The 20,621-nt window shown below is 38.4% G+C and overlaps 2 protein-coding genes across 5 annotated transcripts; one reads left to right on the plus strand and one right to left on the minus strand.

Moving 5' to 3' along the window:
* The first annotated feature begins 746 nt into the window (after positions 1 to 746).
* LOC136739196 (major histocompatibility complex class I-related gene protein) lies at positions 747 to 8,529 on the plus strand. The gene is made up of 6 exons (XM_066698339.1): positions 747 to 898; positions 2,483 to 2,743; positions 4,595 to 4,864; positions 6,086 to 6,355; positions 6,904 to 7,032; positions 7,623 to 8,529. Exons 1-6 carry the CDS (start codon positions 844 to 846, stop codon positions 7,820 to 7,822), a joined length of 1,185 nt encoding a protein of 394 aa, XP_066554436.1. The 5' UTR covers positions 747 to 843; the 3' UTR covers positions 7,823 to 8,529.
* LOC136739150 (uncharacterized) lies at positions 8,443 to 20,419 on the minus strand. Of its 4 annotated transcripts, none has more exons than XM_066698337.1 (10): positions 20,322 to 20,419; positions 18,965 to 19,015; positions 18,162 to 18,464; positions 17,386 to 17,700; positions 16,328 to 16,645; positions 15,721 to 16,056; positions 10,921 to 11,042; positions 10,352 to 10,397; positions 9,034 to 9,176; positions 8,443 to 8,756 (listed from the first exon to the last, which is right to left on the minus strand). In XM_066698337.1, exons 1-10 carry the CDS (start codon positions 20,350 to 20,352, stop codon positions 8,739 to 8,741), a joined length of 1,683 nt encoding a protein of 560 aa, XP_066554434.1. In that variant the 5' UTR covers positions 20,353 to 20,419; the 3' UTR covers positions 8,443 to 8,738. The 4 variants fall into 4 exon arrangements, with proteins under 4 accessions (XP_066554434.1, XP_066554433.1, XP_066554431.1 ...); XM_066698336.1 differs by having other exon boundaries at positions 10,208 to 10,397; XM_066698334.1 differs by having other exon boundaries at positions 10,178 to 10,397.
* Positions 20,420 to 20,621: the final 202 nt, after the last annotated feature.

Raw genomic sequence — 20,621 nt, forward strand, 5'->3', positions numbered from 1 at the left:
CACTAAAATAACATAATAATAATAATACAAGGGCAACAATATCTCTCTCTCTCTCTCTCTCTCTCTCTCTCATATATATATATATATATATATATATATATATATATATATATATATATATATAACATTCACCCAATAACAAGTAAAGGTATCAGAGAAGAACAAAATGTTGCACAGGCGTCACCTAAAGAAGATACTTGTGACATCTAGTGTTTTTCCAGATTTAAAGAAACATTAAGCCTTTTTTTCCACATGTATAAATATAGACTTTTTAAACAAATACTCCTGTGGAAAAAAAAACTTGTGAAAAAAAAGTTAAAGAAAGTCCCTGTTTACATTTGGCACCCCATCAGAAATTCGGTTTGTTTTTCCTGGTAGATAAAAAAAAACAAAAAAAAAACCTGTCTTGATTCACTTGAGTCACTATCAAATAAACATTATTATAAATTTAAGCAAAAATAATAGAAAATATTGCTACTCTTATATCTGGAAAAGTCATGATTTTCACAACACAAATTATTTGCATAAAATATGGTCAACTTGTCAAGATTTGTATTATTGTAGAGTGTGTTCAAATGTTCAAAGTATAATGTTAATCTTAGTATTTAATCGTTTAACTGATATACCACAAAACAAGTAAGCCTACATTTTCACCTTGATTATTAACAAAAAAAATATTATAACAAAAAAAAAGAAAAGCCATAGTTTTAACTGGGGGGGTGACTAGGGAGGAGTCCAATCCTCTTTCTGTTTCTCTTTTTGAAAATTGTGAAATACTTTTTTACTGCTTGCCTGCTTGTTGTTTCCCCACATTTGGAATGTATATATTGAAATGATTCTACAATGAAATGGATGGTGCTATGGACTGGATTCTGGTTTTGGCAGGCTGCAGACTCAGGTGAGCACTGTCATCATTTTTATGGTTATTTGCAACAAAGGAAAACATTAAATCTCGGTCAAAATCCAAGCAGCTTGTAACTGTGCCTGCATTTGTTCAGTGAATGTGCGCTGTGTATGTAATCACATTGTAAATAGGTCCCTCTCTCTTTAAGGCTGGTGGAGTATAATTGTACTGTACGAAGCATCTTATATTCCTTTATCTTTGGAAAATGACTAATTGGGACTATGGCTATACTCTAGTTTTTGTTTAATTTAGATACTTTCCATTACCTTTCCTCACTGATGCAACTACTGTATATCTCATATAAAGGGAATGAATTATAGCATGCAGGTAATTTATTGTGGATGAGACTTTTTCCTTCATAGCTAAAATAGCTTCATATAACATGGTTAAATCTGATGTCCAAGGACTAATCTAGTGACCAGACGCAGTGGCCCGATGATCCAGAAATGGAAAGTAAAGAAGTCAGGTATGAAGTTAGATATAAAGCCATATGCTCTCTGTAATGAACCTTTTGAGACCTTCAGTCAGAGAAAAGCAAGAAAACAATACACACATTTGAAATCAGTGTTGACTTCCAGAAGACATAGGCATAATTACATTAAAAACAAAAAAACAAGGATAAAAAAGGTTAGAAGCATTTAGACTAAACTACAGGGTAACATGTCAATTCTAGGAGTGGAAGTCAATGTTAAAACAGAGACAAAACGTTTTATAATGTTTGCAATATATTGTTGGCTTCAGATCAAGGCACTAAGAGGTTTTACAAACAAACTCTAATACAAGGTTTATTGTAAATTAACAAAGGCTACTGTTGACCATAGCCTAAGCCAAAATAAAGAAAGGAAACAATTCAGCAATCACAATAACTTTAACTTCTGCATTCAGCCAAGACCTGGACTACTCTGACTCTCTTGTTTCAGACAGGACATATTTATTAACTGCCCCCTGAATTCGCCGCTGTGCCCCCCGGTGCCCAGCAAGCACTGCACAAGAATCAATTATACACACTCACAGTTGGTAGATGCCCTGGGGACAGATCTGCATGGTGCAAACCCACTATATCCCCTTACAGTACTGTGGTTGCTAAAATATTATTGTATATCTTTCTGTTTTTTTCTTTCCTTGTGAGGAATACATTATTTTGGTGTTTGAACCATTCAGGGAATAACAATTTGAAATTTAAAGGCTTCTACTTTTATTTATTGATTGAGGTAAAAATCATTGTTTTCTTGTGGACAGTTTCGGGTTAAATGGTATTTACAGATCAATTTTCAATGTATTGTCTCCACTGGAATAATTGTTGAAAAGACAAAACAAATGTAATAAAACTAAACCACGCCAAGGAAAATAAAACAAAACATTGTACTTCTTGTGCTAGTTTCATGTGCTCCCTTTCAGAAAATTGACAGAAAATGTAGTTCTGTACAAAGAAGCTTTGAAGAGAACAATCATTAGGCTACTAGTTCAGTCTGATCTTGCATTTGTCTTGGAAATATGGGAAAGCTTATTGTTTTTTAATCCAAATAAGTTGTCAAACAACATACCTATTGACATGGTTGTGTTATGCCTGTTTCACAGTTATGCACTCTTTGGTCTACCAGTACACGGTCATGTTTGAACCTGGAAATCTCCCGGAGTTTCTGTTGACCAACCTGTTCGACAGCAAGGTCATCACTCACTGTGACAGCACAACTCAGAGAGATTGCCCCAGGCAGGACTGGGTTAAGAAGGCAGTGAGTGCGAAGGAGTGGGAGGAGAGAGATGCAGAGTGTAGAAAGGAGTACCGGCACAACCTGTTGCTTCTGCAGAGAATCAGAAACAACAACAACAGCACCACAGGTAAGACAAGGAGTAAAGGATAGAGGCTGTGCTTATAGGCTCTTACCTCATATCAGCTGGCAGCTAAGTGCTATGTCTGTTCACAGAATCCTGGTTATATTTGCCTATGACAAAGCTCAGATGTGAACCATCATTCTGTACTATAGAGCTGAAAGAGAGCTCCGAGTCGTGCATTTTACCACAGTCCAAAAACTGGATTGAAAATAATAGCACAATGGAAACTAGTGTGCAAAGTATACAGTGAGGGAAAAAAGTATTTTATCCCCTGCTGATTTTGTACGTTTGCCCAATGACAAAGAAATTATCAGTCTATAATTTTAATGGTAGGTGTATTTTAACAGTGAGAGACAGAATAACAGCAAAAAAATCCAGAAAAACGCATTTCAAAAAAGTTATACATTGATTTGCATATTAATGAGGGAAATAAGTATTTGATCACCTATCAATCAGCAAGATTTCTGGCTCCCAGGTGTCTTTTATACAGGTAACGAGCTGAGATTAGGAGCACTCTCTTAAAGGCAGTGCTCCTAATCTCAGCTCGTTACCTGTATAGAAGACACCTGTCCACAGAAGCAATCAATCAATCAGATTCCAAACTCTCCACCATGGCCAAGACCAAAGAGCTGTCCAAGGATGTTAGGGACAAGATTGTAGACCTACACAAGGCTGGAATGGGCTACAAGACTATCGCCAAGCAGCTTGGTGAGAAGGTGACAACAGTTGGTGCGATTATTCGCAAATGGAAGAAACACAAAATAACTGTCAGTCTCCCTCAGTCTGGGGTTCCATGCAAGATCTCACCTCGTGGAGTTTCAATGATCATGAGAATGAAATCCTGCAGCGCCCGCAAGGTCCCCCTGCTCAAGAAAGCACATGTACAGGCCCGTCTGAAGTTTGCCAACATCTGAATGATTCAGAAGAGAACTGGGTGAAAGTGTTGTGGTCAGATGAGACCAAAATCGAGCTCTTTGGCATCATCTCAACTCGCCTTGTTTGGAGGAGGAGGAATGACCCCAAGAACACCATCCCCACCGTCAAACATGGAGGTGGAAACATTATGCTTTGGGGGTGTTTTTCTGCTAAGGGGACAGGACAACTGCACTGAATCAAAGCGATGATGGACTGGGCCATGTACCGTCAAATCTTGGGTGAGAACCTCCTTCCCTCAGCCAGGGCATTGAAAATGGGTCGTGGATGGGTATTCCAGCATGACAATGACCCAAAACACACAGCCAAGGCAACAAAGGAGTGGCTCAAAAAGAAGCACATTAAGGTCCTGGAGTGGCCTAGCCAGTCTCCAGACCTTAATCCCATAGAAAATCTGTGGAGGGAGCTGAAGGTTCGAGTTGCCAAACGTCAGCCTCGAAACCTTAATGACTTGGAGAGGATCTGCAAAGAGGAGTGGGACAAAATCCCTCCTGAGATGTGTGCAAACCTGGTGGCCAACTACAAGAAACGTCTGACCTCTGTGATTGCCAACAAGGGTTTTGCCACCAAGTACTAAGTCAAAGGGGTCAAATACTTATTTCCCTCATTAACATGCAAATCAATGTATAACTTTTTTGAAATGCATTTTTCTGGATTTTTTTGTTGTTATTCTGTCTCTCACTGTTAAAATACACCTACCATTAAAATTATAGACTGATCATTTCTTTGTCAGTGGGCAAACGTACAAAATCAGCAGGGGATCAAATACTTTTTTCCCCCACTGTAGGTGTATTTCTACATTTCTACACATGCAAATGTCTATCCGTCATCAGTTTATCTTTGTATCCACTGATATCCAGAGGTTTTTGTCCTGAGAGTCAGTAGAATGGCCAGTGTGTAGGATAACTGTTTTGTGTGTTCCAGCTGTATTACAAAGACAGAGAGGCTGTGCGGTGGCTGCCGATGGGACACTGTCCTACTTCGATCAGTGCGGCAGCAATGGACAAAATTTCCTGATATTTAACCTGAAAACTATGAACTGGACAGCTAGCACTCCTTCAGCTCTCTCTACCTGCTCACTCTGGAACCAGGAAGAGTCAAAGTACAAGTATAGCTCAATTTTCCTGCAAAGGGAGTGTACACATTGGCTGAACATTTTTATTTCATATACATCGAAGCAGTTAAAGAATGAAGGTAATATGTCTATTTATATATTTTAACATATCCATTCCAAATGTGGCACCTGCTATATATTATTTTTCTCTCGCTGTCTCTAAAATAAAAACAATGTTACATGATAGACCCAACAATTGACCCAACCCAATAACAGGAGGCAGTTCTCAAATGAAACTGGAGGGACTGAAACAGGGGCTGACAAATGTTTTCAGCTGGCACATCCCAGTCCTTGAAATCAAAATCCATGGATATCTCATCAGTATTGTTTTTATTCTTAATATATTGCTAGCAGAAATGCACTGCAATGAAAATAGTGTATGACTCTTTGCACAAAGCTGAGCTGAGAGCTGAGATTTATATGACATATCTTGGAAAGTGTGTGAATAACAATAATAAGGAAACTCTGAACCACAACAATTATGTTGGTTATGGATTATGTACAAATATTTCAACAAATGAAATTAATTTAAATATAAATTGATTACTTGTTATGACCTTATTAGGCATTTTTATAAATTAAAATGTAGTTTATATACAGTGCTGAGTTTGGGTGATTGAACATTTTGTAGGACAATAAAAAAATCACTATATTACTATTCTTGAATATGACACTAACATCAGTGAACGTAATCTCTGAAGCCACGGGGAAGACAAATCCATTGCTTCTTTAGTTTTCCCTCTGTGATTCCACTGTCCAGAAAGTTATGACCCGACACATGCTGAAACACTGAAAGAGCATACTTGCTGGCCTTTGACATCCACCATTGGTGACTTTTATATTTTAAAATGTTAAATGTTGTGTATATGATAGAATCGAGCTGGAAAATCTTACTTGTACACTATAGCAACAAGTAAAGATGCATGAAAGCTAAATTTTAGGAATCATGCTATAGTTCCCCTTTAAGAAGTTAATAATGACACATAGCAGCTTTTCATTTCACTAGTGTACTGATTTCAGTGTCCTAACGTATATTTATTCAAAACTATTGCACTTCAGTAAATCCTGAATTGTGAAACTTAACGAGTTCTTTACTCATCATGGAAAGACACATAAGACCATACTGGATGATGGTGCTAGGCTGCTGCAGATTTTTAAACTGCAACTACAGTAGAGTTAGAATTCCTCTGTTTACTTATGTGGCAGTACACACATGCAATTGTGTGGATACAAAGTTAAACATCCTGCCATTATAACAAGATTCTATTAAATATATATTTTTAATTTGATTTCACTTTCAGCCCCTCAGCTGTTCCTTTTTGCCAAACCTGTCCCAGGGGAAAACAAACTTTCCCTGAGGTGTCAAGTGACCTTCACTGACCCTAGAGAGACCAGGGTTCTGCTGAAACATCATGGAGACAGACTGACCAAGTGGCTTAGAGACACCGGGGTCAGGCCCAATGCTGACTCATCTTTTCAGCAGCGAGTTAGCATGGATATCCATATTCATGACAGGAATGGTTATCTCTGTGAAGTTCACACCAGCACCTTAACAACATCATTGCCATGGGGTGAGACAATTTAAAGTTAATTTTATAAATGTACCACTGAAAGGATATCCAGTAACAATATGTAGAGATTAAAAAAAATGAATAGCTTTTGCAAATTGTGTTTACTAAATGAATCCAGTGGATGGCAGTCTTGCACTCACTGCAGTCTTAAAAGTCAGCGATGGATTTGCTCAGGCTATGTCACAGTTTGCTAAATCATGTGACGTACTAAATACTTGAAATGCAGTTCAAACTTCAAAGTGATAGAGCAAACGTACAACAGCAAATCAGTGGGCATGTTTAATAAATATACAATATCACACACATAGGCTAGAAAACCTAAATTTATATTTAGTGCCCATTTTTTTTCATTAAAAAATATACACATACTATCACATTGATTAAAAAAAAGTTGCAAAATGATTTCTGAAGCTTCCTTCAGGTGACTTTTCTTTCAAGGGGTTCATGTATGCTCTTTCTAAAGCATAAACAGTGGCACTGACTTCTTGCCCCTTTTGAAAACCATGCTGTTGTGTTCCCATGCCCATGCATGTGTCTGTCTATTTCAGATGGTAGAGTTTTGGGGGAAGCACCAGTACCATCTTCTGCAATAATGGACATACTAGTGGTGTTCTTTTTCATTGTACTAGTTTCTTTTGCCATCTTTGTTTTGATGAAAATCTGTTTGGGTGTGAAAGGTAAGAACCAGTTTTGTTACTAAACCAGAGACAAGGGTATTGTATTGACATGGTGGGAGCCTTAAAACCCCAAAACCTGGAATTGAACTGTACAGATTCCAGTAGACTGAACTAAGTTATGACACTGTCACTGCATGGACATACTTTCTCTGGAGAAAATATCAGTGTTCAACAAACTCTGAAAATAAATTATATAGCTGATAAATAAGTATATATATTATGGCACTAAAGGATAGACCAAATCAGTTATTTGAACTAGTTGTAAGTCACAAAGAACAAACCTTTAGCCTATAATGCCTACTTTTATTGTCAGAAACCACTTTCTACTATGTGCTATAGCGTATAAGGTTTGCATTTGCTAGTCATGGGTAGGTCCAATCACTGTGACATTGATTCTAATTAAGCGTGCTTACATGGTTTTGACATCAGTATATGTCAATATAAAGTTTGTTTTTGTCTTTTAGAATAATAATAATAATAATAATAATAATAATAATAATAATTATAATTATAATTATTATTATTATTATTAATAATAATAATGCATTTACAATAAAATAAAATTGTATCTCTGACATATGTTATGGCAGGGGCAATTCAAGATTGGATTCTAAGAAGGGCAACTAAGATAATAAAAGAAGGCTTCTCAGTGGTGAACAATGTGCTAATCTCACTGAATGTTGGATGGAGTCAAGGAGACACGTGGGAGGACTGGATAGTGAAAGAAAGAGAGAGGGAGGAAAGGGAGGGAACTTCCCAGACATACCCTGAAGTATATGAAGTTTTTTGAAATTAAACATAAGGAAGTTTACAAACGAGAGGAGGCCATTCGACCCATCGTGCTCATAATAACTAAGTGATCCAAGGATCCTATCCAGTCTATTTTTTAATGTTCCCAAGTTTTCAGCTTCAACCACATCACTGGGGAGTTTGTTCCAGATTGTGACAACTCTGTGTGTGAAGAAGTGTCTCCTGTTGTCTGTCTTTAATGCCTTGAAGCCCATTCAAACAAACTAAAACAGGAATATGATTGCTGGCTGTTGGATTTCTACATCTTTTGTTCTGGAGTCACATCATCAAGTTACAAATCAGCAAGGACTGCCTAATAGGATTCAATTTCAATGCAAATGAGCAAGTTAGGGAAGAATTTGGACAGTTTTCAATCCAGACAGGTGAGGGGTGGACAGAAATTGGCACTGACTGAGCTTAGCAAGAAGATGGAATCCTCGATCTTCTATCTTCTAAGTTTCTTGAAAATCAGCGTGTTTGAAAAATGTCTGCTGATATTTTCATAAATGCCTCCTGCCTCGGGATGCTTTTCTTCTCACACTACAGGGCAAGGCATGTTTGGATAAATGTACAGATAGTTATAAAGATGTAATATTGATGTTTAAGCTGTATACATGGGAGTATAGTTACCTTAATGTAATTTCTCTTTATTTAAAACAGTCATAATTGGTGGAATTCAATCAGTGTTACACATGCCACAGATCTTATATTAAAAACAAATAACAAGGAATATCAGTAATTGCATTATTGCTTCAAAGCATAAGTGCATACAGATTTACAGGAACAGTATCTGCATGGACAAAAGAACAATAGTGATAGATATGGATTAATACAAAACATCATCCATAAACCTTTGTTCTTCAATGATTGAATCCTAGAAAACATTGATTGTTATTTTCCACTCTTTTCATGATGTTTCAGCATTCTGTAGTTTGCTGAAAGAGAAAACAAATTTTAGTTTTAATGTGGTGGCCAGTGGTGTTCAACCCTGTTTCTGGAGAGCTACAATCCAGCAGGTTTGATAAGTCTATCGAAATCATCAGCCTCTGAATACCTTGAGCACATGTTCACTTTGATGAATTTAGCCCAACAATTGTATCGTGTAGTAGTTGGGATAAAACAAAAAACAGAAAACACTGTGACTCCCCAGGACCAGGGCAGGCCAAGCCAACTTTTTAGTATAAGTGTTTTGTCAAAATAAAAAATAAATACCTGAGCAGTGTTCATTTGTCCCGTGGTATTTGTGATTGTCTGCGTGTTCTTTTTTTTAGCCCGGTAGCAACAATACAGAAGGCCAGAAATCAAAACTGCAATGACGATCACGATGATTACAGCAATCACTCCCACATACTTCACTGAAAGACAGAAAGGATTAATATATTATTGGCAAGCAAGAGTTTTGGTCATGTAAGTGCTGATATTGGCAAGAGGAAATGATCAGAAGATTTAGGATTCTTACTGACATCTTACTGCACCAAGTGCTTTTCAAAAGGAGCACAATGTGAAGATGATTTTTAAAACCTGATTTATGTAACAAAATCTCTGCATTTACATTTTTCAATGATGCAGAAAGTGGATGCATGATAAAATTGATATTAACCCTGCGAAAGGAGTTAATGAAGTGACAGGGGTTTAGTGAAAATGTAAAGAAAAATGTTATTTGAGAAAAAAACATACTAATGTCCACTTGGCTGCAAAGTGAACTCCTTGCCCCAGAATGGTTTAATACAATTTATATTACAGACCAACCAATCAACTTTAAATTAACTTGGTGGCCTTTTTCCCTAATATGTAATACAAATCTTAATGGCCCATTGATAATTTTCTTTCACAATTAATGTGCATATGTAACAGGACTCACAGTCAATCAATCAATACATTTTTATTTGTATCGCACCCTTTGCAGAATAGCGACAGAGCACTTTACGGAGTGATAAACATAGTAGAACAAAATAAATAAATAAATAGTGTACATGAGCACGTTACAAGTGACATACCCTCTCTGTAAATCAGTACAATGTCCTCATAGGAGACCTGGGGCCTGATATTCAATAGGTTTGTGCATTGCATAGAGGGGTATGCGCATCGCAAATGGCTATCACGCATAATTGGGCATTATTTGCCATATTCAAAACCTCATTTTGCATATCGCAACCCATTCTGTACCGTGCACAAATTAATTTGGCATGTGGTAATTATGTGGTAATTCCAACAAAAAATCCAACAACTAAAGGAAACCTTAAAAAACAAGCGCACATGCTCTGCCCTCCACTCTTGTTCACTATAGCTGACAATCCACTCGCACCCCCCACCCCCAGAGTCTGCCAGCATCCCCCCTAGTAACAGACCGCCATGCCTGTTGTAATTTTTGTGGTAATCTCTGTACTAGGAACGGTGATGCTCAGTTTCTTAGATGTGGAGCTGAATATTTCCCCAAAGACCTCCAGCCGAGCAGCACAAACTAAATCTTTAGGTCCAGTGTAGTCCTCCAACAGGAAAGAAACCGTCTCTCCCAACCTGGTCGTCTTACTAATGATTTTGGATGAAGAGGAGGCCACCTGAAGTGCGAGGAGGACCTAGAAATCAGTTCAACAAGATTAATTAATATTTTATATTATTTACTGTATGTATAAAAAAAAATCAGCAGTTACTTTCTTACTTTAATACTCTCCATACATAGAATGTGTCAACTCATAATCAACTCAACTCAAAAATGAGACAAGAGGACAGCTATGCAAAATGTAAAAAGGAATTCTTTAGAAATGGGTCGATTCTGAGTGAAACTCAAAGACAATATTGATAGCACTAGACAATGAACTGAGCGAAGGAATGAGGAAGTGTATTTACTGATCAGCTAGCACCTAGCAGAAAAGATCTATGCAGACCTAAATTCTTCCCAATCAGGAAGAGCCCAGGTCATTCCTTTCAGGTAGGTCTTTAAATGTGTGTAAGTATTTATCTATTTATTTGAAATTGCCTCTTTAGATCAGAAATATATATGTATCTGTCCTGGTAGATAGAGAGAGATACATACACACCTAAAAAAAAGACACAAAAAGACACAAAAAACAAGAATCAAATGCTAAAAACTATGAATACCTCAGTACTTTCCAGCAAACTTGCTCTCAATGTACATTCAATTTTAACTGAACTTCTTTGAATTAATCCACTTTGTTGAAAGCTATAACCAGACTGGAATATTTCTGGTGCAGGCGGGAAACCTAGAGTGAAAGTGTAAATGAAAGGGACATTTAGTGCCAGAGATACAAAAGCAACATTTTCATAAGAACATAAGAAAGTTTACAATCAAGAGGAGGCCATTCGACCCATCATGCTCGTTTGGTGTGATCCAAGGATACCATCCAGTCTATTCTTATATGTTCCCAAATTTTCAACTTCAACCACATCTCTGGGGAGTTTGTTCCAGATTGTGACGACTCTCTGTGTGAAGAAGTGTCTCCTGTTTTCCATCTTGAATGCCTTGAAGCCCAATTTCCATTTGTGTCCCCGGGTGCGTGTGTCCCTGCTGATCTGGAAAAGCTCCTCTGGTTTGCTGTGATCGATGCCTTTCATGATTTTGAAGACTTGAATCAAGTCCCCACGTAGTCTCCTCTGTTCCAGGGTGAAAGGTTCAGTTCACCAAGACTCTCCGAGTAGGACATTCCCTTCAAACCTGGAATAAGTCTGGTTGCTCTCCTCTTTCTTGAAATGTGGAGCCCAGAACTGTACACAGTATCCAGATGAGCTCTAACTAGTGCATTGTACAGTCTGAACATTACTGCCCTTGTTTTAAATTATACACTTTTGACAATATACCCTAACATTGTGTTTGCCTTTTTATTGCTTCCCCACATTGTTTGGATGGAGAAAGTGAGGAGTCCACATAGACTCCTAGGTCTTTCTCATGCGTTACTTCATCACGTTCTATTCCTCCCATAGTGTAATTATAGTGGACATTTTTGTTACCTGCATGTAATACCTTGCACTTGTCCACATTGAATTTCAACTGCCAGGTGTCGGCCCACAACTGAATATTATCTAAGTCCCTTTGAATAGCCTGTACCGCCGAGATTGTAACTGCTGAGCCACCTATTTTAGTATCATCTGCAAATTTGACAAGTTTGCTAACTATCCCAAAGTCCAGATCATTAATATAGATTAGAAAAAGCAAAGGCCCTCGTACTGATCCCTGTGGAACTCCACTAACAACCTCACTCCAGTTAGAAGCAACTCAACTAATTGACACCCTCTGTTTCCTATACATCAACCAGTTCATAATCCATCTACTTACATTACCCTGAATGCCTACAGCTTTCAATTTGAGGATCAGTCCTTGGTGTGGAACCTTAGTATAAGTATATCATATCATATGCTTTCACGTGATCTACAGCTGCAGTTGCATGTTCAAAGAACTCAAATAGATTAGTAAGACATGATCTACCTCATCTAAACCCACGTTGATCATCTCCAAGAATATGGTTTTCATTAAGATGCTCCTCTATTTTCTGTCTAATAATTTTTTCCAACATTTTACAAGTGATGCAGGTCAGACTGATTGGTCTGTAATTTCCTGGCTCAGTTTTGTCCCCTTTCTTGTGGATTGGTTTGATTTGCTGTCTTCCAGTCAGTTGGCACATCCCCTGTTCTAAGTGTCATTTGGAATATTTGAGTTAGCGGCCTATAAATAATTTCCCTCATTTCTTTATGTACTGTTGGAAATTTGAAAGATTTGTTTGTTTCTAATTCTGTTAGTCCCTTTACTGCCTCCTCCTCATTTATCCTGATCTCTGTTAGGGTTTGCCTGGACTGATTGTTAAACTGTGGCATGTTATCTGTTTTTTCTTTTGTAAAAACCTAATCTAGAACATTTGCCACATCTTATTTGTTTTCCAAGATACATCCATTTTGCCCTTTATCTGTTTCACTTCCTCCTTTATTGTCCTCTTGCTGTTGTAGTATTGAAAAAATCTCTTTGCATTAGTTTTAGCTCCAAGAGCTATGTTTCTTTCTATTTCCCTCTTTGCTTTCCTGATCCCTTTCTTAAGATCTCTTTGCAGCTCAACATATTCTATGTATTTTGTTTCGTCTCCATCCCTTTTCTATGCGCTATACACAATTTTCTTTCTCTTGATATTTTTTTGCATACCTCTATTAAACCATTTTGGCCAATGTTTTTTGGTCCTCAATTTGCTAAGTTTTGGTACAGATTTCTCCTGAGCCTCAAGTAGTATATTCTTAAAATGTAACCATCCATTTTTAACTGAATCTGTATCCAGTGTGCTCCCGACTAACTCTTCTAAGGTTTGCTTTTCTAAAATTGTAGACCATTGGTTCAGACTTGATCATTGTTTTTTGAAAGAATGCCTCAAAGCTAACCATAGTGTAATCACAGTCTGCCATTGGTTCTCTAACTAGTGTCCCTCTGACTCTATCTTGGTCATTTGAAAAGATCAAGTCAATGTCATCTCAACCATTTCTATTTCTGCTTCTGTAGTCCCAACCGGGCTTTCCCAGTCTATATTTGGGAAATTGAAATCCCCCATTATAACAGCCACATTCTTGCTACATGCAGTCCTGATTACATTGTACAATGCAACATCTTTCTGAATATCTGAGTTAGGTGGTCTGTAATACACTCCTACTACTAATCCTCTGGATCTTTTATTCAAAACTTGAACCCACAAAGATTCTGTTTCATTACTAGGATCTAATTTGAGTTCTTCTGCATTTTTCACATAATGACACGGAGGCAGAAGAACTCAAATTAGATCCTAGTAATGAAACAGAATCTTTGTGGGTTCAAGTTTTGAATAAAAGATCCGGAGGATTAGTAGTACACCATGTAGGTTCTACCCCACCACCTCTTCGATTTTGCCTGTCTCTCCTAAACTGTGTGTATCCTTTCAACTTGTATACATCCCCATCGTTTTCTGTAAGCCATGTTTCCGTCACTCCTACAACATCATAGTCACCCGCCAGCACTGTGGCTTCTAGGTCTAACATCTTGTTCCTTATACTCCTGGCATTGAGGTACAAACATTTCAGGACTTTCCTACTAGCAGGTTCCCTTTGTTTTCTTTCCTTAGAGGAACATCTCCCATTGTCAGAGCTCCCTGCCCCCCTGGTCCCTTGTTTAAATGATTCTCAATTACTCTGCACATACGCTCTCTCAATGCATTAGCCCCCTTCTGTTTAGATGTAGACCGTCGGGTTTGTACAGGTCCCATCTATCCCAGAAGAAAGACCAACACTCCATTCATCTAAAACCCTCTTCCCTACACCAAGATTTCAATCTTGTGTTAAACTTTGTAATCTCTGCCTGTCTCCCTGGCCATGCACGTGGTACCAGAAGTATTTCAGAGAAAACTACCGTGGAGGTCCTGCTCTTTAGTTTTGTAACTAACTCTTTAAATTTGTCTTGCAGAACCTCTGCCCTACCTTTTCCTATGTCATTGGTTCCAAAGTGGACCATGACCAGTGGATTCCCCCCGGCTTTGGCCAGTAGCCTGTCTTCTAGTTTAGGGAGATCTGCAACCTGAGCACCAGGCAGGCAAGATACCATGCAGGTCTCCTTATCACTAGAACACACTGTGTGATCTACACCTCTAAGAATTGAGTCTCTTACTATAACTACCTCCCTCTTCTGGAGGGGGAGTGGACACCATGGTGCTCTGGTGCTCAACTGCCCTCCCATCACCCTCAGAGCTGTCACTGTCCAACTCGGTGTCCAGCAGTTGGAACCTGTTGGGCATTTCTAGCTCTTGGGATGTCTCTAAGGGTTTTGCGCGCCCTTTTCTGCGGTTACAACCTACTGTAACCCAGCAGTTCTGTACACTTTCCTGCTTTAAGGTCTCAACTCTCCTAGGTTTTTGGGTGCACACCATCTCTCTCATGGGCTGATTGACTAATTCTTCGATATCACTAATACAGCACAGATCAACAAGCTGAGCCTTAAGATCATGAACCTTGATCTCTAGGATTTCAACATGCCGACAACATTCACAAATTAAATCTTCTTGGATGAGTTCATCCAGGAAGGAAATCATTTTGCAAACCTGACACTGTAGTGGCCACATGCTTCTAAATGTTAGTTTTTTCAGTCTCTTGGTTCCTGTTCCCTAGTCAACTGCTTTAAGTAGCTTTTGTCTACCTGCCACCAATTCACACCTAACTGGCTCCACCTGGAACAGAATTCCTGCTAGTCCTTGACTAAATCACCTTTCTACAACCTATTTACTTTCACCAACTCAGCAGCTGAACTGAATTGACTTCAATTAAGTCACACTACAGACAAGATTAACTTCAATTAAGGCAAAGTTAAAACAAAACGAGGAATGCTAAGACTGGTCTGAAACTAGGAAAATAACAAGAGGGCTGCCTCTCACCTGTACTCTCCTGTGTCTGTTTGTGGCAACTTGTAAATACTTCTGTTTCCATGCAACCATATGTTAGGATTTGACCACCTTCCCTGTTTCCAGCAATTACCTTGAGAATTTACCACAGGCTTGCATGTGTTTAACTAGAGGCTAAAATACCTAAAATACCTAAAGTCATTAAGCAAGATGTTCTACTACAGACAAAATTAATTCCTATGAAATCTGCCATTCATTTTAGAGGTAGGACATTTTACTTTGTCTTTTTGCTAGTGACACAGTTGATTGTTGTGGGCAGTGTTTATCCTGCTGTAATCAAATAACATTGTCATGCCAGAGTACAAGCATTATCCTGAGATGTTTGGAACGATAACATTCGTCTTATTTGCTTCACTGAAAATTATAAATATATGACTGGTTTGTGGGAACCTGAAGAAAACAAGGACTGCCTGGAATCTCCTGATATTATAGAACTAGGCTGGCTGGATTGGAGTTGCATTAATTAAATCGTCAAATTCTAGGTTACCTGTACAGATGACACCCACATCTTGCGAGTGAGAGCAAGAGGGCTGTACGGCTCCAATATTGCACTCTCGGAGGTATCTCTCACTGCCACTGCAGTTCACCTGTCCCAGAGCGATGGGGCCGTTCCCTGCAATCGAACTGTTTCGTGCAGACAGGAGGTATGCAGCCTGACCACAGCCCAGCTGTTTGCAGACAACATCTGCAGTGGATCGTCCCAATAACCAGTCTGAGTTTTCACAGACAGTGCCCCAAGAGTGCCTCACAAACACCTCCAGTCTTCCAGCACAGGTCTGGTAATAGTACGACAAACCAAGTCGGAGCCGCACTGGGAAAGTCTCTGTAGTGCAAAAAAATAAAAATAAAAGATCAGTACACATCCACTTTACTTTGCATACACATCCACTTTACTTTGCACCATAACCCAATTTTATACTTTTTTCCCCCAAGGCTTTTAAAATATAAGTTATAGTCATCTGGGTCTGCCTCACAATTGATAGACTTGGCTTGTTCCTCCTGCAATAACATTTGAAGGGGTATAGTGAAGCAAATTGGAAAGGAAAACAAACTCATACTGTATAACACACTATGAATGGCTGTGTGATACTTACCCACATTCACATCAATAGGGTCTGACTTCGGTGACATCAAATTGTGATTATAGTAGTTTATTGCCATTCTGCACGTATACTCCCCAGAGTCGCTGGTATCAGCCTCATCCTTTCTGTATACAATCGAGTTGAACTTGTTCTCAAGGAACACTGAGCCAACCAGAGTGGTAATGGTTTTGCCTGTTCTGGCATCATAGCTGTGATACACATTCAGAGTAGAATTGGCATACTCATCAGGTACAGCGCATGTGATGGTGAAGTTCCTGCCTGGAGTGATGAGGTCAGGAGCAACAGATATGGTGGGGGCAGGGAGCGCGGCTGTAAGAAGAAATAGTAATCAAGGCAGATGTGTCAGATGCATTCAAGTTATCAATAGGCCTTAAATCACTTGAAGCTGACTGAGTAATGTATAATGAAACAAGTTGCACTTGGTTACTCTCTGAAGTAGTGCAAAAAAAAAAAAAAGATCAGCACACAGCCCTTTGCCGTTGGACCATAACTCAGCTAGGGCCTGGATCAAATCAAATCTTCAACCCTCCTTCCAAATAGCAAATGAAATGCTTAACAGCAGGTTGGCATTGGGTAGAAGGGAGAATCAATGGATGTGGAACTATCAGCAATTGGACTTGCTATTTTTGCGATTAGCTTTTGTCTGAGTCTGTGTTCATCGACTCACACACCTCAAAATGATTCAGCTCTTAATGATTCAGCTCTCTTACATGCTGTGAGTAAGTTCAGTCTCTGTTTTCACCCCTAGAGGTCTCACAAGACAAAAGGCACCATACTTCTATTTCCCTTTTTTCTATTTGTTTTTTCTCTTTGACCCATACATATTAAACAATTATATAATGTTTCCCCCCCATGGCTTTTAAAATGCCTAAATTGCAGTATGCTACCATACATTATAGCCTTTTGGGTCAGACTCACAATTGATAGACTCGACTTGAGCACACTCCCCAGCGTTCCTCCTGCGATAACATTTGAAGGGGTATAGTGACGCAAATTGAAAGGGAAACAAAATGCATATAATACACAATGAGTGGCTGTATAATACTTACCTAAAAGCACAGGGTCTGACTTCGATGATGTCAAATTGCGATTAGAGTAGTTAATTGCCATGCTGCACGAATACTCCCCATCGTCACCAGAATCAGCAGAATCCTTTTTGTATGTAATGGAGTTAAACTTGTTCTCAAGGAACCTTGAGCCAAGCAGCGTGGAAATGGTGCTGCCTGTTGTGGCATCAAAGCGGCTGTGATAGAAACTCAAGGTAGAATTGGCATACTCATCAGGTACAGTGCATGTGATGGTGAAGTTCCTGCCTGGAGTGATATGGTAAGGAGCAATAGATATGGTGGGGGCAGGGAGTGCAGCTGCAAGAGAGACAGAAATCAAGGCACGTCCACTTGCGTCAAATGATTCTTTTCTTGATTTGGTTTTCAGAGTATGAATCCAAATGCCTTCAAGTAATCAATAGGCCTTAAATCATTTAAACAAAAACAACACATTCTAAACATAAATAAGGAGAATAATTACCCCCCACCAACCAAAAATTATGACTTTTGAACCACAATGATGAGATACCAGAATCACATATTCGAGACTAATGTTTGCGAATTTCAAATTTTGCCTTCTTTCTTTTCAACAGATTGAAAATCAAATACTGTGGAAGCCTCTTGCTTCTAATCCCTTTAGTATGTAAACTGAAAATTATTCGGCAGTTGGGAAATGGTGAATATTAGAGTGGTATTATGTCCTTGTTTTGGACCACACTAGATGTAGCTTTTGACAACTATCTGTCCTCCAATTGATAGGCTGCACTCTGCTTACTTACTGATGGTTACATTGACTGGCAGGCTGAGCTCAGAAGATACATTGTTTCTGGTGATGATGTACCAGCAGCTGAGAAGGCCTTCATTCTCCTTGACAGCCTTCAGAGTGAAGTCGTTTTGGATACGAGATGTTGCTGTGGTCATCGTGAGCACTAGAGGAGGACTGGCTTTCTTGCCCAGGTACACTGAGACTGGCAGCTCTGTGCCAGTTGGGAGGGTACAAGTAAAATCCACATCATAAAACAGCTTGATGTTATTGTCACCTGAATGGCTGACAATTTCCAGACTGGGAGCCTGGAGGAGACCTGGTGAAAGGATGTAAAAAGCAGTACTCTTACTGGAGTGTAAGTAACAAAAGAAAGCGTCGGCAGCATTACTCAGCAACTATCAAAATAAGGGCCACCTTGCATTTGAAGATTTGATGGCATTTGTGGTCTTGACACAAGATTCTTCCCTCTATCTGTCTCCAATGCAAATCTAATGTAAACCTTATGTCTGCCCTTTTTCAAACTTAAAAAGATTGTACTTTATTTACCCGGACAGCAGGTGGCTTTGTAATGCAGTGCTATTGAAACATCACAGAAGACTAATTGCTGCAATAAAATCTGATTGCACAACTTTTGGTTTTTGGAAAGGAACATATTCAATGACCCTCTACAATTGAAGAAGCTGCTAAATCTTATCTTGAATACAATGGGGGGGGGGGGGGGGGTACAAAACAGGTTAGTAAGGTATTTTGATTTTACTGACATACTCATGCTTAAAATAACTGATTATTTAATTCTGCCACTAAACATAAACTCACCTTCAGAGAAAAGCATTGTTGTCCCCTTCATACCCAGCAGGATAAGGATAACTAGGATTTAGAAAGACAGGAAATTACATTTGAAGTTTTTTTACTTTTTGGGGGGTGGGGTGGGGTTCCTGTGCATTACGAGAAAATTAGAATTGCACATAAAATTACCAATATATGTGGAAACTATAACAAATCTGAAAAGTGGAAGTTGCAGTGTAAAAAATACAAAAAGCTAAAAACAATTACATTTGTGGTCCTTATAAATAAAACAATAACAACGACTTGATTCACTGACCCCATTCTTTCAAATAAAAAACATCCCAGGCCAGATCATTCAGAAATTGCTGCCCTAATATCAGTGCATATTTCCATATATTTCTGGTCTGCAGTTAGATGACAAATGTTCTGAGCTTAACAGGAAAATTAAAGAGTAGGAGGGGGACTGATGGAGGATTGATAGGATTGAAGTAAATGGACAACAAGGAGCAGTGATTGTCTAAGAGTTTATGATGCTTTTATTGTTTAACAAATGGAGGGTAATTTGTGGAGAAAACTGGAAAAGTGTTAGTGCATAATCTTTTTGAGAAATTATGACATTTTAATAAAGAACACTTCTTACTCTACCTTATGTTCTTGTATTCAGTAACATTGTATATTAATAAAGGGGGAGTTAAAATATTTTTGTTACAAATTTGGCATTTGTAAAGAAATACTAAGTTAATTGGCTTTTGTTTACTTTGCTGCTACATGATTTTTATAAGAAAATTGCAACATGTTCTCCTTTTTTCTACACATGGATGCTTTTCTCATTATATATTGCATTGTCACTATGCAAGCCATAGTTATTTCAGAAAAAGTATACTTTTTAAATAACTGTTGTACTACTTGTGCTCTTTGAATTCTTTCATACCTACTTGAATCACTGTTGTTTTAATAGGATATTATTATGAGACCATATAACACTTATGCAAGTTTAGCCTATACAATTACAATAGGTTACTACAGATTCTTGCACTTTTACAATGGTTTTACTTTGGTTCTCCAATTCTCCAAATCTTCAGTGTGCTTTACTATACTGGACCAGGGCAATCCCATGATAAACCAACATAAATACATCCAATTCATGTTTGCTATGGCTTACTAGAGTTTAGTGAAGCACAGCAAAGGCATTTTAAAACCACAGGAAACTTTATAAGAAGTTTGGTAACACTAGAGAAAATTCACATTAAAAGGGGCAAAACTGATGTGGTAAATTTAGCAGGCTAAACTTGCATTAGGAAAAACATAACCTAAGTACAGCAACAGAAATCCAAATTGTATTACACTTTTATTACACCAACAGAAAAAGAGAATAATTTTGGTTTACCTGGTAATCCCAAGCTGATCTGACGGAACATTTCTTTGAATCGGACTAGGAAATGGCTTTCACTGTAGATGGAAATATGGTAAAACTACAGACGTCCTGCCGCAATATATATAGCAGGACAAGGTGTGTCACAATTTCAGCTAGAGTGGCAATTTCTGTAATTGTGAAGAAATAGTTCCCGTTCAGCTAATTCTGCCAAGGAACACTGCTAGAGAGTTCTGTTTAAGTAAAGAAGGTACAATTTCTGTTTAGACTGTGCACATATTGTTCTATAAAACAATCAAGCTGTCAATCGACCAG

This window comes from Amia ocellicauda, chromosome 3 (genome assembly GCF_036373705.1).
Source record: "Amia ocellicauda isolate fAmiCal2 chromosome 3, fAmiCal2.hap1, whole genome shotgun sequence".
NCBI lineage: Eukaryota > Metazoa > Chordata > Actinopteri > Amiiformes > Amiidae > Amia > Amia ocellicauda.